The sequence below is a fragment of the Triplophysa rosa genome, linkage group LG17 (assembly GCF_024868665.1).
Source record: "Triplophysa rosa linkage group LG17, Trosa_1v2, whole genome shotgun sequence".
Taxonomy (NCBI): Eukaryota; Metazoa; Chordata; class Actinopteri; order Cypriniformes; family Nemacheilidae; genus Triplophysa; species Triplophysa rosa.
The window spans coordinates 9,474,656-9,488,022 of record NC_079906.1 but is presented as its reverse complement, the minus strand read 5'-3'; the positions used below and the strand labels follow the sequence as shown (position 1 = coordinate 9,488,022).

General features: G+C 37.6%; 1 protein-coding gene across 1 annotated transcript in view; it reads right to left on the bottom strand.

Moving 5' to 3' along the window:
• Positions 1 to 13,367, bottom strand: part of si:dkeyp-14d3.1 (transmembrane protein 132C) — a 244,288-nt gene that overhangs the window by 70,654 nt on the left and 160,267 nt on the right. The window contains exon 4 of the mRNA XM_057357037.1: positions 2,190 to 2,376. Within this exon, the coding sequence (XP_057213020.1) occupies positions 2,190 to 2,376 (187 nt within the window). The remainder of the gene's footprint in view (positions 1 to 2,189; positions 2,377 to 13,367) is intronic.

The window sequence follows — 13,367 nt, the reverse complement described above, 5'->3', positions numbered from 1 at the left end:
TACCACTAAAATAATTTTAGAGAGATTATTTTAAGGTCGAAAAACGGCTCGTTGTTGCTTTAAGTCTTAAAAAGTCTAAAATATTTTAATGCTTTGAAAAAGAGACATACATAAATTGTCACAGTCCTGCCTTCCTGGTTCTGTTTTTCGAGTCGTGTGGCAGGATCGGGACGGAGCCCTTAGGTTCTATGTGAGAAAGCCATGAGATGTTTATGTTTTTGACATCTCATGTGTTTTCTCGTGTCTTGTCATTGGCCTCGCCCCTCTCGTTTCATTTATTGCTTCCTTGCCGTGTCTAATGTTTCCCACCTGCCCTGTGTAATTATCCCTCATTTGTCTCTCCTTTAAAATGCCCTCTTGTTTCATTGTCTTGTTGCTCGTGTATTACGTTTGTACTGTGTATGTGTTTGCGTACATGCTCTTATACCGTGTTCGTAGTCCTTGTAGTAATCTTCGTGTTCTTGAGTCCTTGCCCTGCCTGTGTTCCCTTGCTTGTTTTGTTGGTAAGACGTTGTGTCATTGTTTAGAGTTGGTGTATTTGTGGTTCCTGTCTTTTTGTTTTGCCCCCTCATGGGAAGTCTTTTGTTTGTTTATATATATATATATTCTTAGTTCAGTTTTCCCCCATCGAGGGTTTTTGTTTTATTTGTTAAATAAATCATTTATTAACCCCTTTGCTGCTGCCTGCATTTGGGTTCTTCCACCTCGCGGCCACACCCCCGGTCGTGGCATACCGTGATATAAATGCTGTGCAATATATCATTTAATAATTGTGTCCACATTTTAATAAGAATGCTTGCTGCAGTCCAGTGGGAGAGCAGTACATTTTTCCCATCGTACGATAATCATCATCCAGCATCGAGCAACCAATTGCAATAATGTAAATTTACTTCAATAGTAATAATAAAAAGTCTATTTCAAGCCAATTTATTATTAACAAAGATAAAGACAAAATAGAAATTAAATCATAAAAAATACTTGTATAAGTAATGCATGTATTAAATGAGAACATAAAATAGATGTGAATTAAGAAGATGCCTTGAGATTGACTGCTATCTCACACTTGCAAACTTTAGATACTATTAATTTATTTGGTGAACTAACTTTTAGTCCAATTTTAATTTGATGTATGAATCTTGCAAGCATTGAAAAAAAAATATTGCACTGACAAACTATGAAATGAAACACGATTAGTTATTTAATATCAGTTATGAAATATAGCTCTAATATTTTTTGGACTGATAATTACTGCTTCCCCCGGTTTGGATTCAATGGATTAGACAATCTAAAAAATATGAAGATTACAACAACTCTTGCAATATTGCCCAAATGACCTTCTGTGCTTAATCAATTATCTGACTAGTCTGCAAATTAAATTCATATCTGCTGTTCTGGTTCTCTGTTATCAATGTGTGAATTAATTTAATGTCTTTCTTCCCACATGTATACAGGGAAATCTGCACACTGTTTATCTATTCACTTATTTTAAAAAGATAAAAAAGGAATGGTATTAGGCAAAGACAAATATCTGTACTGATCGTAACGTTGCAACTGTATCTTTTATAAACAAAGGGAAGAGATAATGTGTGGATGTCCCTTGTTTACCTTCACTCTTTTACATTTTTTGATCGTGCTTCTGACAATTTGGATGTGCATCCTTTTCCCTTTTTTGTTTACTTCCCACATGAGTACACTACAGTATGCCATGCACCTGTCTTCTTTAGAAAATCTTTCAGGTGTTTCCTGTTGAAGTTATTATTATTTAAATTTGGAGTACCTATGTATTATATATGATTGAGAAAAATTCAATTAGTTGATTAATGCTGTTTTCCAGACAACAACTTGGAACTCGGGTTTGTCCCACCTCCTATTTGGAAATAATGTCTGTACATCTTTTCTGTAAGCTTGGAGCAGATCCATCAATCGTGAGCACAGATGTGTTCCAGTGAGTAATGCACTAATCTTAATCTCTTTCATTGGACCGTTTTTTTGTTTGTTTAAAAGCTTTTAAACCATGAATTCATTCTACAGTAAAATAAAAAACACTGTTACAGCAAGCCCCTGGTTTTTTTTACGTTGTGTTAACATCCCCTAAAGGGCATGACTTCCTTTGTATTTTATCTTTCTGTCCCAGCAGCCCCTGAAGAGACCCACCAGCTGAGAGACAAATGACAGGCAGTTTCTCTTACCATGGCCAACGGCACAATGCCGACCAGGTCTTTCTGTGCCAGGTGGATACGCGTCTCGGTTTCTTCAGCACCGGCCCTGATGCCCGGGTACTCCACTGCCCAAGAAATAGATCTACTGGCCACCATGCTGCCAAGCCCATCCACCTCTAGATCCACTTGAACAACTCTCTGCCAGCCGGGCTCCATGCTGAAAAAACAAAGAGAAAGATATTTTTAACTTAGAGACATATATTTTAACAACTTTCCAACATTTTCTTCATTTAAAAAAAAACAAGCTGACCCTAAACAAAACGGTTGCGCTTCAAAATAAAAAAGCTGCATACCCACAATGCATCTAATAAATGTGACCACATAGAGCGATTTGGCTGGAAATAACAGCTTGCGTGATGTAACAAGTCTCCGGAGAGAGCAGGTTTGAAGTCACGTCAAGTCACTAAGTGTTTACAGTCGCAAAGAGGAACGAGGAGGAGATAGAAGCTGATGCACGAGTGAGAGATCATTATAAAAGACCTGCTAGATGTAATGATGCTCTCAGCCATTACTGAAGCAACACATACTTAAAGAACCAAAAAAAGAAAAGCAGGAGAGGGATAATAAAAGAAGAGGAAGATAGTGATAGGTAGAGACAAGAACAGATGGGGGCAGAGACATACTGAGACTACAGCTGTCAGCAAGACTGACGAGAGAGGGAGAGAGAGAGAGATTAATTTTCTGCCTCAGGTGTAGATCACCTTCCTTTAAATTGCATTCAGAATTAAAGCAGGAACAACAAAAGTTATTTCATCACTTTACATCCGCTGGTTTTTACATCCGCTAAATGTTTAGATAAATGCACGTTTTGACTGTATGATAGATATGCAAATCCAGTACTTGTGAGATTATGTTAATGTATATACACTCTAAAAAATGGTTGGTTATTTTCAACCCAACCTAAATTAATTGTTTTAACCCATTGTTGTATCAAAAATAAACTATTTTCTGGGTTTAATTTAACGCAACTCTGGGTTTTTTCGCTTTTTGACCAAATGCTGGATTGAAAAAAAGCAAGTATTTTTACTGTGTAACAACAGCTAATAAGAACATTTTAGCTTCTTAAAGTGATGATTCTAATGATAAGTGATGAAAAAATAAAATTCTGCCATCAATTCCTCAAAACATCTCATTTTATGTTCAACAGAACCAAAAGAGATACAATAATTTTTCCCACTATGGTAGTCAATGGTGCCCCAGAGCTGTTAGTTGCTAACATTTTTCCAAATACCTTTCTTAGTGTTCATCAGAACAAAGACATTTATACAGGTTTGGAACAACTTGAGGGTGAGTAAATGATGACAATTTTCATTTTGGGGTGAACTATTCCTTTAATGAAAAAGAGCACCTACCAAATTCTGAATTCTCCTTGTAAGTCAGTGACACAGGTTAAGAATAGAATAATGAGAATTAAATGCAGAAAAAATATGCTTTCAGCATATTTCATTCTTTTCAGAAGCTATTTCTTGATTCAACACACACATTCTTGAGTGTAGAATGGTGCAGAATGGTTAATTTAGTCATATTAAAATTTTGACTTGAATAAAGTCAGTTATGTAGATGTCACCCAATGAAGGCAAGGCAGATTTTTTGTGTAGCCACTGTCATGCAAAAAAGGTAATTCAAACTGCTTTACATATCAATTATTTACAACAAAAAAATTCTAAAGAACAATGTCATAAATTCATGCATAAAAGGGTTAAACAGTTAAAATGTAAGAAATGAATCGGATACAATTTTTAGGTTTTATGAAGCACATCTTTGGGTTATCTGAAAAAATCTTTTTCACAGTATACTGCCAATACTTTACGCCATTTCTGCTGTGAATAAAAGGAAACAGGGACACAGAAAAAGCAGCATGCATACAGTATAAGCTTCCCTGATTACACGTTTACAAAAACAGTGAAACAGAAAAACACCCTACATTCAGCTTCATTACAGCAATTCCATCTCCTGAGAGAACCTTTCACACAAATTATCATCTTTTCACGACGAAAGTAAAAAAGCAACATCCCAGTTGTGAATCAACAACCCAAACAAAACAAGAACGCACTGAATGTCAAATGAAAATGAGGCACGTTTCTTTTGGGTAGCATTGAAACTGCTCGTTTTTGTGGGTCCCACGTCCCACATGAGCTCAAGGTTTCACGGCAGCCTGTCAAAACAGATGCTGAGATGTTCTGAGGACCGCCACAATTAGAAAGTCACAATCTGAGCTACAGAAAACAGAATGATACAAGACACCAGGGGTGTTGCTAGATTTTTTTAACAGTACATGAGGTTTTTGTAAAATTCTCCAGCATTACAGCCACAACGTTAACCTCAAGTGCTTTTATCTTTTCACGTACAGGAAGTGATGTAATCACCTTATTGAACATTTTCAGGTACCGTTTACATATAGAAAGAATAACCAACGTCTAGATCAGCAAAGTGAGAAGAAAGGAGAGTCTTGTATGTGTGTATGAGAGAGAGAGAGAGAGAGAGAGAGAGAGAGTTAAAGCTAGAGCTAGAAAGTGTCTGTGGGGATTTGAAGAGATATGAAAGCTGTTCCAGCAGGTAGAGCAACAGGAGAAGGACAACAGACTACAGAGTGACAGCATTCTATCAGGAGAGATTGCAAAGCAAAGATATTGTGTAAGAGGAGAAGAATAAGAGAGAGACAGACAGACAGGGAGAGCTCATCTGACACCATCCCACAACTCTGGCAGTTTTGCTTTACTTGGGGTGAAAAATATATTATAAAACAGTTAGTTTCAACACTGTAATCTGATTGGACAAGCAGAGTTAGGAACTAGGACGATTCTAGGATTTCGGACCTAACTTGAATTTATACAATGGAAGAAGTCACATTTTTCATCCTGAACAGCCGAAGGATTGCACGATTATAACATGCGTGTTGTCATTTTAAAGTTAGATCATATGCGATTGTAAATAAAGAACATCACATCCAAAGCAAACATAAGATTGGTTTTAACTAAAGTCCGTTTACTGAAGTCGTGCAACTCAGCGGCCATGTTTGCAACATCTCCGGGCAGCTTTTTCAGTCATAGCAAGTCAACAGTCCTATCTACTTGAATGGGGGAGGAAGACAGATAGTTTTTAAATTGTTGGCAAAAATTAAATAGCATATTTCCTATCAACAATTAAACCTGACATCAACTGTATCATAACTTTTGTTTGCTAAGCTTAAATTGCGCTAAAAAAAACCTTTGTCAAGGTTGATGCAGCTACTGCGCATGCGCACAGGTTCCTTACAAGACTGGTCAATCGTCAGTCTTTATTGATTGATGATTGGCTCTTTTTACTGGAAGGCGGGGCTTCATTTGCTAGAGCGGCCATATTGAGCGTTGCTTTCCCTCCACATTCAGAGTTATGGTAGTTGTGCATCTTGCTGGTTTCTTTGTTGATCAAATATCTAAGGGATTTTCACAAACATGAGAAATCACCTTCGCAAACCAAACAAGAATGTTTGAAGGACTGAAGTAACACCAGTTTTTCCCCTAATAATTGACCCCTAAGGTTTCTGTAGCTCTGTAAGTTGGGCGTGGTGTAAGCAACTGCAACGTTATAGGTTTAATTCCCAGGGAATGCATGGACTGCAACCTCAGATGCAATGCTCATCCATTTTGGATAAAAGCGCCAGGAAAATACAGTACAATGGTGCAACTCAATGATGACTTCAGCTTTATTTTGTGATTGTAATGCAAACAAAAGCAAGTAACAAGAGAAGTGAATCAAGAATTGCTTATTCTAACTTTGCTTATTTTAAGTTTCTTTGGATAAGAGCACATGCAGAATGACTGAATGTAAATGAATGGTGCACCTGAGAAGCTATGTGCAGAGGCAGCGATCCATAACCAAAATTGTGTTGCCTGCAGTATGCCATGACTAGATTACAATATCTGTGCCTGCACATTACTGCACAACTGAAACTGCCGTCGTAAGGAAGGTTCCACGCATTCCCCACTTTGTCAGATTTACATAGTGTCTAAGGAGCTGACAGCTAAGATACAGTAATGAAAGACTGAACAATGGCTGAAATGAAAGATGAGCATCAATAGGAGATCTGGGATAGTTTGTCTGTTTTAATGTATTCCAGACAGGCCATCAGTCAGTGCTTATGCTTTATTTCTGTTAGCAGAGCAAAATTAGATGAAATAACTTGACATGTTGTGACTACTCAAAGAAAATTTCTTGTCTTTAGAATGAAAAATCACATTCACGACTCAATATCAGCATGGCTGTAACTACTTACAACAGTATCCTCATGTGTGTGATGTTCTTTATTTAACAATAGTGAAAAGCAAGTGTGATGCAAATTATTTCCCAGAAGAATCAGGCAACAGTTACAAAGAATCAAAGGAGAATATGTTGAAGGCAAAAGAAAAAATAATGTCATGACCATGGAAGGCAGAAACGGTTCAGAGACTCAAATGCGGGTAATGAAGCAGATTTTATTAGAAAAAGTCCAACAGAAACACCAGACGACACCGGCCTTGAGCACAGAAAACACGTAAGTCCGTGGAGAGCTAGCTCGACCCGACGGCACTCACGGTGAGAATCAACAGAAGAATCCCAACGAGGAATCCTGGCTCCTCCGAGGAGCACGCTCAGCGGGGAGAAGGCTCGACCCGCTGGCAAAATCCGAACAGCAGGGGTGATCGCTGGAGAAGTGGTGTCGGGTAGTGCAGAGAGCAAAGGTCCGAGACGCCAATGGAAACTGAGGGGCACAGGAGTAGATGACAGAGAAGCAAAAAGGCACTGGAGCAATATGAAGAAACAAACAAAACTAGGACAAGATAACTAAGACTAAGACTAGATAATAGTACTAGAACACGCTAGACTAGGGCAGTCAGAACTGGCAATAACACGCAACGGTCTGACACAAGACGAGAGAACAAGAGGGTTTAAAGAAGGGACCTAACAGCGGGAAATAACTAACAGGTGAACAAATCACAAGGAACCAGGGGAGTCTACTAAACAGGACAAGCTACAGGAGTGCAGGTGATGAGGTAATAGAACACCGGTGAGGGGAAAGCCTTATGGGGAGACACGGGGGGCGGGGCGGGGCAAGTGACGTAGACACCGAACACGTGGAGAGCCGTCAGAACAGTTCTCCAAGAGTTCGACAAAACAAAACAAACATTCCCCCAAGACACAGAAAGACCACGACAAGACTGAGATCACTACAAAATAAGGCGTAAAAGCAAATATAGAAAGTGTGTTCTTTCGTATGGTTCAATTCAAGACATTTGAGAATCTTGACAGCAGTAGAAATATAAAAACTTGTAATACACAAAGGCCGTTTCTCAATTCCAAGAACACAAAGAATGGCCTTTTGTTCTTGTGGAGACCGGTCTTGCGAGGCAGCCTCGGAAGAACGAACTTGGATGGACTTGGGACCTCAATCCGGACTTTGGCGATTATTGATGACGTAGAGCGAGAACACGAGGACACAAGACCGTTGAAGAACGCATATTGAGAAACGGCCAATGTTGTAAAACAACAAAACAACAAGTAAATGGTATTTAGAAGCCAAATAGATATAATATTGTTTTAATTGAAACAGCTTTCTGAAGTGCTCCTTTTCTAAATTAATTTGAACCCTCTGGGACTCTTCGGCCATTTTTGACCAAACAATTTTATATTTTGAAAAATCGTTGCTTCATCGGAATGAGATGACGCTTGGTGACTTTTGTCGCATTATCTATGTGAATAAAAAGGACATGATTCATGTATGTTAAAGGGTCACGAAAAAGTGTCACACTTGGCAAAAATGACCGACATTTTTAAGGTTTCGGTCACTTTTGACCGATAAGGAGCCAAGTGTGACCCCTAAACGAAGAGACCCAGAGGGTTAAAGACACATTAATAAAAAAAATGTTTTTTTATCTTATAGAAAATAACATACATATAGCAAACTGTAGAAAGTTGAACCGTACAGTTGTTGCATTAAGCAGTTGTTTGTATCTTATCCAACCCCTAAAAATGACGTTTGTTTGTGTGTAATAGAACATTATGGGTTGAATACAAACCTAGACTTTCAATACAAAGTTAAAGACGGCATAAAATCAAGATGGAAAAATCTTATTTTTAAGCAATATTGTAGTGTTTTAATAAGTGACTTATCTGTGCACTTTATTATCATTTTAAAATTTATGCACCCTCATAATTTTTGTTAGCACAGCCCAAGTCCCGCCCCATATTCTCATTTCAGAAGCCATTTCACTTTTTTTCCATTTCATGATGACATGATGACTTGAGAATGTCAGCGACACTGTTGATTATAAAAGTCAAAGAAAGAAAATAATTAAATAAACAAAAACTATGTCTACAGTGATGTATGTCCAACGATGTAACAACACGTGTAAGACTGAGACTAGTGTGATGGAATTAATTACCAGTATATAAGTAAAAGTACTTGAAAGGATACCAAAAGGTCAACCTAACAGATTGGATTTTTGTTTGTTTGTACAAACGGAGATAGAGCTGGAGCATTTTCTGTTGTAATCGACAACATGACACACTGCTGTTGACAGATCTTATGATTATATTGAACTTGGATCTTTATTGAGGCAGATCATATGTTGTTATATTAAAGGATATGCTTGACTAGTGCTGATGCTATGAATGTTTCAGCACCACGGACAGCTCTCTCTCTCTCTTTCTCTCTCTCTCGCTCTCTCAGAGATTCATAACTGGGAAAAGGAGTGGGGCACGCTCCCAGAAATCAGTCCAGAGGATTCACAATTTATGCTTAGCCGACTGTGTCCTACTTGGCCCTCCAATACGGACGACACCGAAGGAACATTCAGCCCGTGTTCAATAACATTTGTGGTCAAACTTCACCTCCTCTTAAGCCAAGGCCCAGAAGAAAAACTCATTTTCCACTTTCTACTTTACAACGTTTAGTAAACAAACTCACCGTGGATTAAGAAAATGTTTACAATACTCCTGTTTTAGTAAATATGCAGTTGGAAAATAGCCATCTTTCACATTAAATTAAATTAATACAGAGAGGAATTCACTAAGAATGCATATCATATCATATTGCATATCTGCCTGTTGTTGTTTGTGTGTCTTGTGTTGTTTTAGCACCCACTTAACTTTAGAATTATGAAAAGCAGGTAATTGTGCAAACACACCCACAAAATGGGTGCTGATGACAGTTTGAATGGGCACTGCAGACTACAGAAATGTGGTCAGGAAATTGTAAAAGAAAAGTAGAAACCGTGAACTTGAGTACCTTACAAGCTTAAAAACCAGCTCAACCACAACTACTGCTTCTATGATGGCCAGAAAATGTACACAAACATTTCTTGAAAATACAACCACATTACCAACAGCTTTTGTGGGTGTTAATAGAACAGTGTTATTGCTTTAGCCAAATAGTGCTGACATTTGTACATTTAATGAAGCTCATTTGCATAAAAAGATGCCGTGTTAATTTAAATATGTTGCATGGTGTTTCATGTAAAGTGCCGGTTTAAGTTCAAACGTGGGTGGTACAGCATGCGAATAAGATGCAGGGTTTTGCACTGAAATTTCGCAAGCAATTATATTTTAAAGCAATCTCGTTCGACCCGTGTCACAGCCCTGCTTATATATAGCCTAACACAACTAAGTTAGCTAAATTTCACTAGTAGGTTAGCAACAGCAATGCGAAGCTTCTGGCAGTTTACAGAGTCTCGTCCCAGAGGAGAATACAGGTCAGGTCAGGCGAGCTCCTGCTAGTGTCTGCTGGGACCTCATTTAAATGCCAGGGAGAGTCGAGTGACAGAGCAAATAAACTATTTCCCCACTGAGGTGATTTATTTCAGTGCCAGGTCTCCAGGGACGGACATAATTGAAAACGGGCGCATTATCCAGTTATCAGAGTAAATGTTTTAGCCTGAAGTGCCTTGTGTTGTGTGATCCGTGATGTTTTGACTGGCTCTATTGTCCAATCTTGGAGGAAGGTTATACAACCCTTATAGCATCCATTTTCCAATACATTTTTCACTTGCATAAAAACATTATTCTGCATTTTTACATATCACCTTAACGTGCAGTTTGAAAACATGTATTCATGTCAGTAAATATAAATACTGACCATTTTTGGGCTCTAATTAAGTATATGAAGGGAACAGGAGAGATCATCTTCTGTATGACTGATGGTAATAGCCAATACTTTTACCCTCGAAGGACTACTTATATAATAATATAAACAACAGAAAACATGTTTATCAAATTGGTAGATTCACTAGGGCTCTGAATATCACCTCATTAATTACATGTGAAACTTGAGAAACTTGGCCCAAAAACTCACTGAAGTAATGAAAGTGAAATAGGATACAATATTATTCCTATTGGTCATGAGAAATGAAATTATGACATTTTGACAAAAGATACTTTTTCATCCAAAACATTTTCTGCATTTTGGCTTTTTTTACACAACAACATCGTTTTGGGGGCCTGAAAACTGAAGACTTTTAATGTACATTGAAGTAGGCCTATTAAATGGGAAATACTTGTAGCATACACTATTATTCCTAAACATCAAAAGCAAAAAAGTTAACAAGTAAACAAAAAAGTAAAAAAGAAAGCAGGAGCAAATTAGTAATAAATAATGCATTCTGACTTTTTTACTTAAAAGGTCACCATTTTAATCTAAAAACTGAAAACTTTTGATACATTCTGGCCATTCATTTACACGACAATATCGTTCTGGGTGTCAGAAAAAGCTAACTTTTATAAAATGGGTTTCAAAGTACAAGTTGTTTTTAAAACAATAACGTTATTTTCTCCATGTAAACTAAAAACCGAGCCCGGTACCCAAACCTACCCACTGGCCTGACGTGCATATTTAGAGTTTAGTCATTTTTGTAGATCCATGCGAACGGATTGTTTTGACAACGTTGTCATCTGTCCATGAAACTTCTTAAAAACGCAAACACATTTCTGTTTTCAGTACAGCATTGTCGTGTAAATGCACCCTACGAAAATAAAAGATAAGCATGCGTAAAGAGTAAATAGTTAGCAATAGTAAAATTAAATAAAAATAAAAAGATTTGTAAATTGTGGAAATTTTAGTGGCAACTAGTGGTGAAGTTGTGTATTGCAATCAATGGCTCACTCCACTGTCAATAGATCACACTGACCTTTAAAGAAAAAAAACGAGATGTATTTCCGAAATGTAGTGGGGTAAAAGGTATGATATATGCTTTATCATGTAGTAAATAGAGGTGGACAATTAAAGTAAAGTATCTGTACTTTATCAGAGGTTTTTTAGTTTGGAAAAATACTTATCTACAAGACTTTTAATGCACTTAAGTATTATAGTAAAAATAACATTTATTTTTTAAATGTAGTAGAGTAAAAAGTATGATTTAAGTTTTATAATGTACAGAAGTAGACTAAATCTATAAAAAATCTATACTCTTATAAAGTATAAATATTTAAAAATGTAAAATCCTTCACTACTGTCCACGTCTGTAAGCATGATAAGGCCTACTTTATAACTCATAAGCCAACATACAACATTCAGCCAATTCCAAGCTTGACATTTACCAAATGTGATTCCTCAGGTAATGTAATACACATTTACAGTACATGCAAACACAATCTCTCAACATCAAGAGTGATTGTGTGAACTGTATTTGCTCCACAGATCAATCAGAAAAAATTTGGCCTCCGAAGAATGAAAAACAGGATGAGAAAATAAAAGAGAACAGCTTGACTTTTAAAACAATGTCAGTCTCAAGGTCATTCAACCTGAACTCACATTATACACACACACTCATATTTTGGATCTTTAAAATCATGTAGGCTACACACTGTGTGCCTCCACACATAAAGCAAAGGGCAAAAAGCTTTATTTTCTGTCAGCACGCAAAAGAAAAAATAATACACCACAATTCAAATCTGTTCTCTTGTGCCGCTTAAACGCTCGCTCACACGCAAAAAAGCGATTTGATGGACCGGCTGGCTCGCTATCAGAGACGCACAAACATGCATACCTGTTGAGAAATGTGCTGCCAGCTTGTTTATTTGGCAGTTTGCAACAACTCTCCTTTCTCAGACGCACACACACATACACACAAAGATGCACAGGAGCACAAGCGCAGTGATAAATACCGCCGACAGACTGCATTAAGAGGCACTGTGTCATTGAATGGCAGCAGGCTTGACTGGTGGAATACCGGACGGCCATCATACATATTCAACGCCCCGCTGCCAGAAAGAAACTATTCTAGATTTCTCCTCACATACATCAACCATATGTGAGAGCGCGTGAGATGTCAAAAACACATTCAGGAGGGCCGAGGGAAGTGCTAAACCGTCTGTGTTCTTTTCCCATGGGTACCGAGAAAAACCCAGATTTACATTAATTGCGGGGGGAGCGTTGCTTGTATCATCAATACAGAGAAATGTCAAAATCAACAAGTTAGGAAGTTTAAAGCGGTCCTCTGCCAGATCAGACTTTGCTGTGAATCTAACAACGTTCACAGGTTTCTGTAAGAGCCGTGGTAAAGGGTTTAGAAAATATCATTACCTCTACAAAAATAACACTGCATCTATGAGGTGTCTTGGCCAATAGAACAAATGTACAGGTTCTGTATGTGTGTGTCAGGTTTATTGTTATATTTCTTGTGTTTATTTAGTTGTGTTGTCATTTAGTTTTTGGTTTCTGATTTATTTCTGTCTGGTTTTAGTTTTTGTCACAATGAATTGTACCACCCGTATATGAAGATGCATTGCACTACACATCTTATTTTATGAGAAACTGCACCAGACTCAAAATAATACCAACATTTGAACTTTTACTGGTCAAATTTACAACAACACAGCATAGTGCAATAGTTAAATGGGTAATGATAATGTGCTATAAATGTTCTAATGCTCCTACATTTAGCAGTAAATTGTAAGTACCATCACACAGGCAATGCTGGGACGCATCATGTACTGGATATGCTCAAATCTTGTGTCAGTGGCCATAAATCAGTGATTGGTTACTGCACTCTAAAAACGCTGGGTAACATAAGCACTGAACCAACCAATGGGTTCTAAATTAACCTTTGCTGGGTTAAACCAAAATTGTTCCTACCCAGTATAGGATATCCAAAACAACCCAGTGTTTTTTAGTGTGCGTGTGTGTGTGTTCATGTT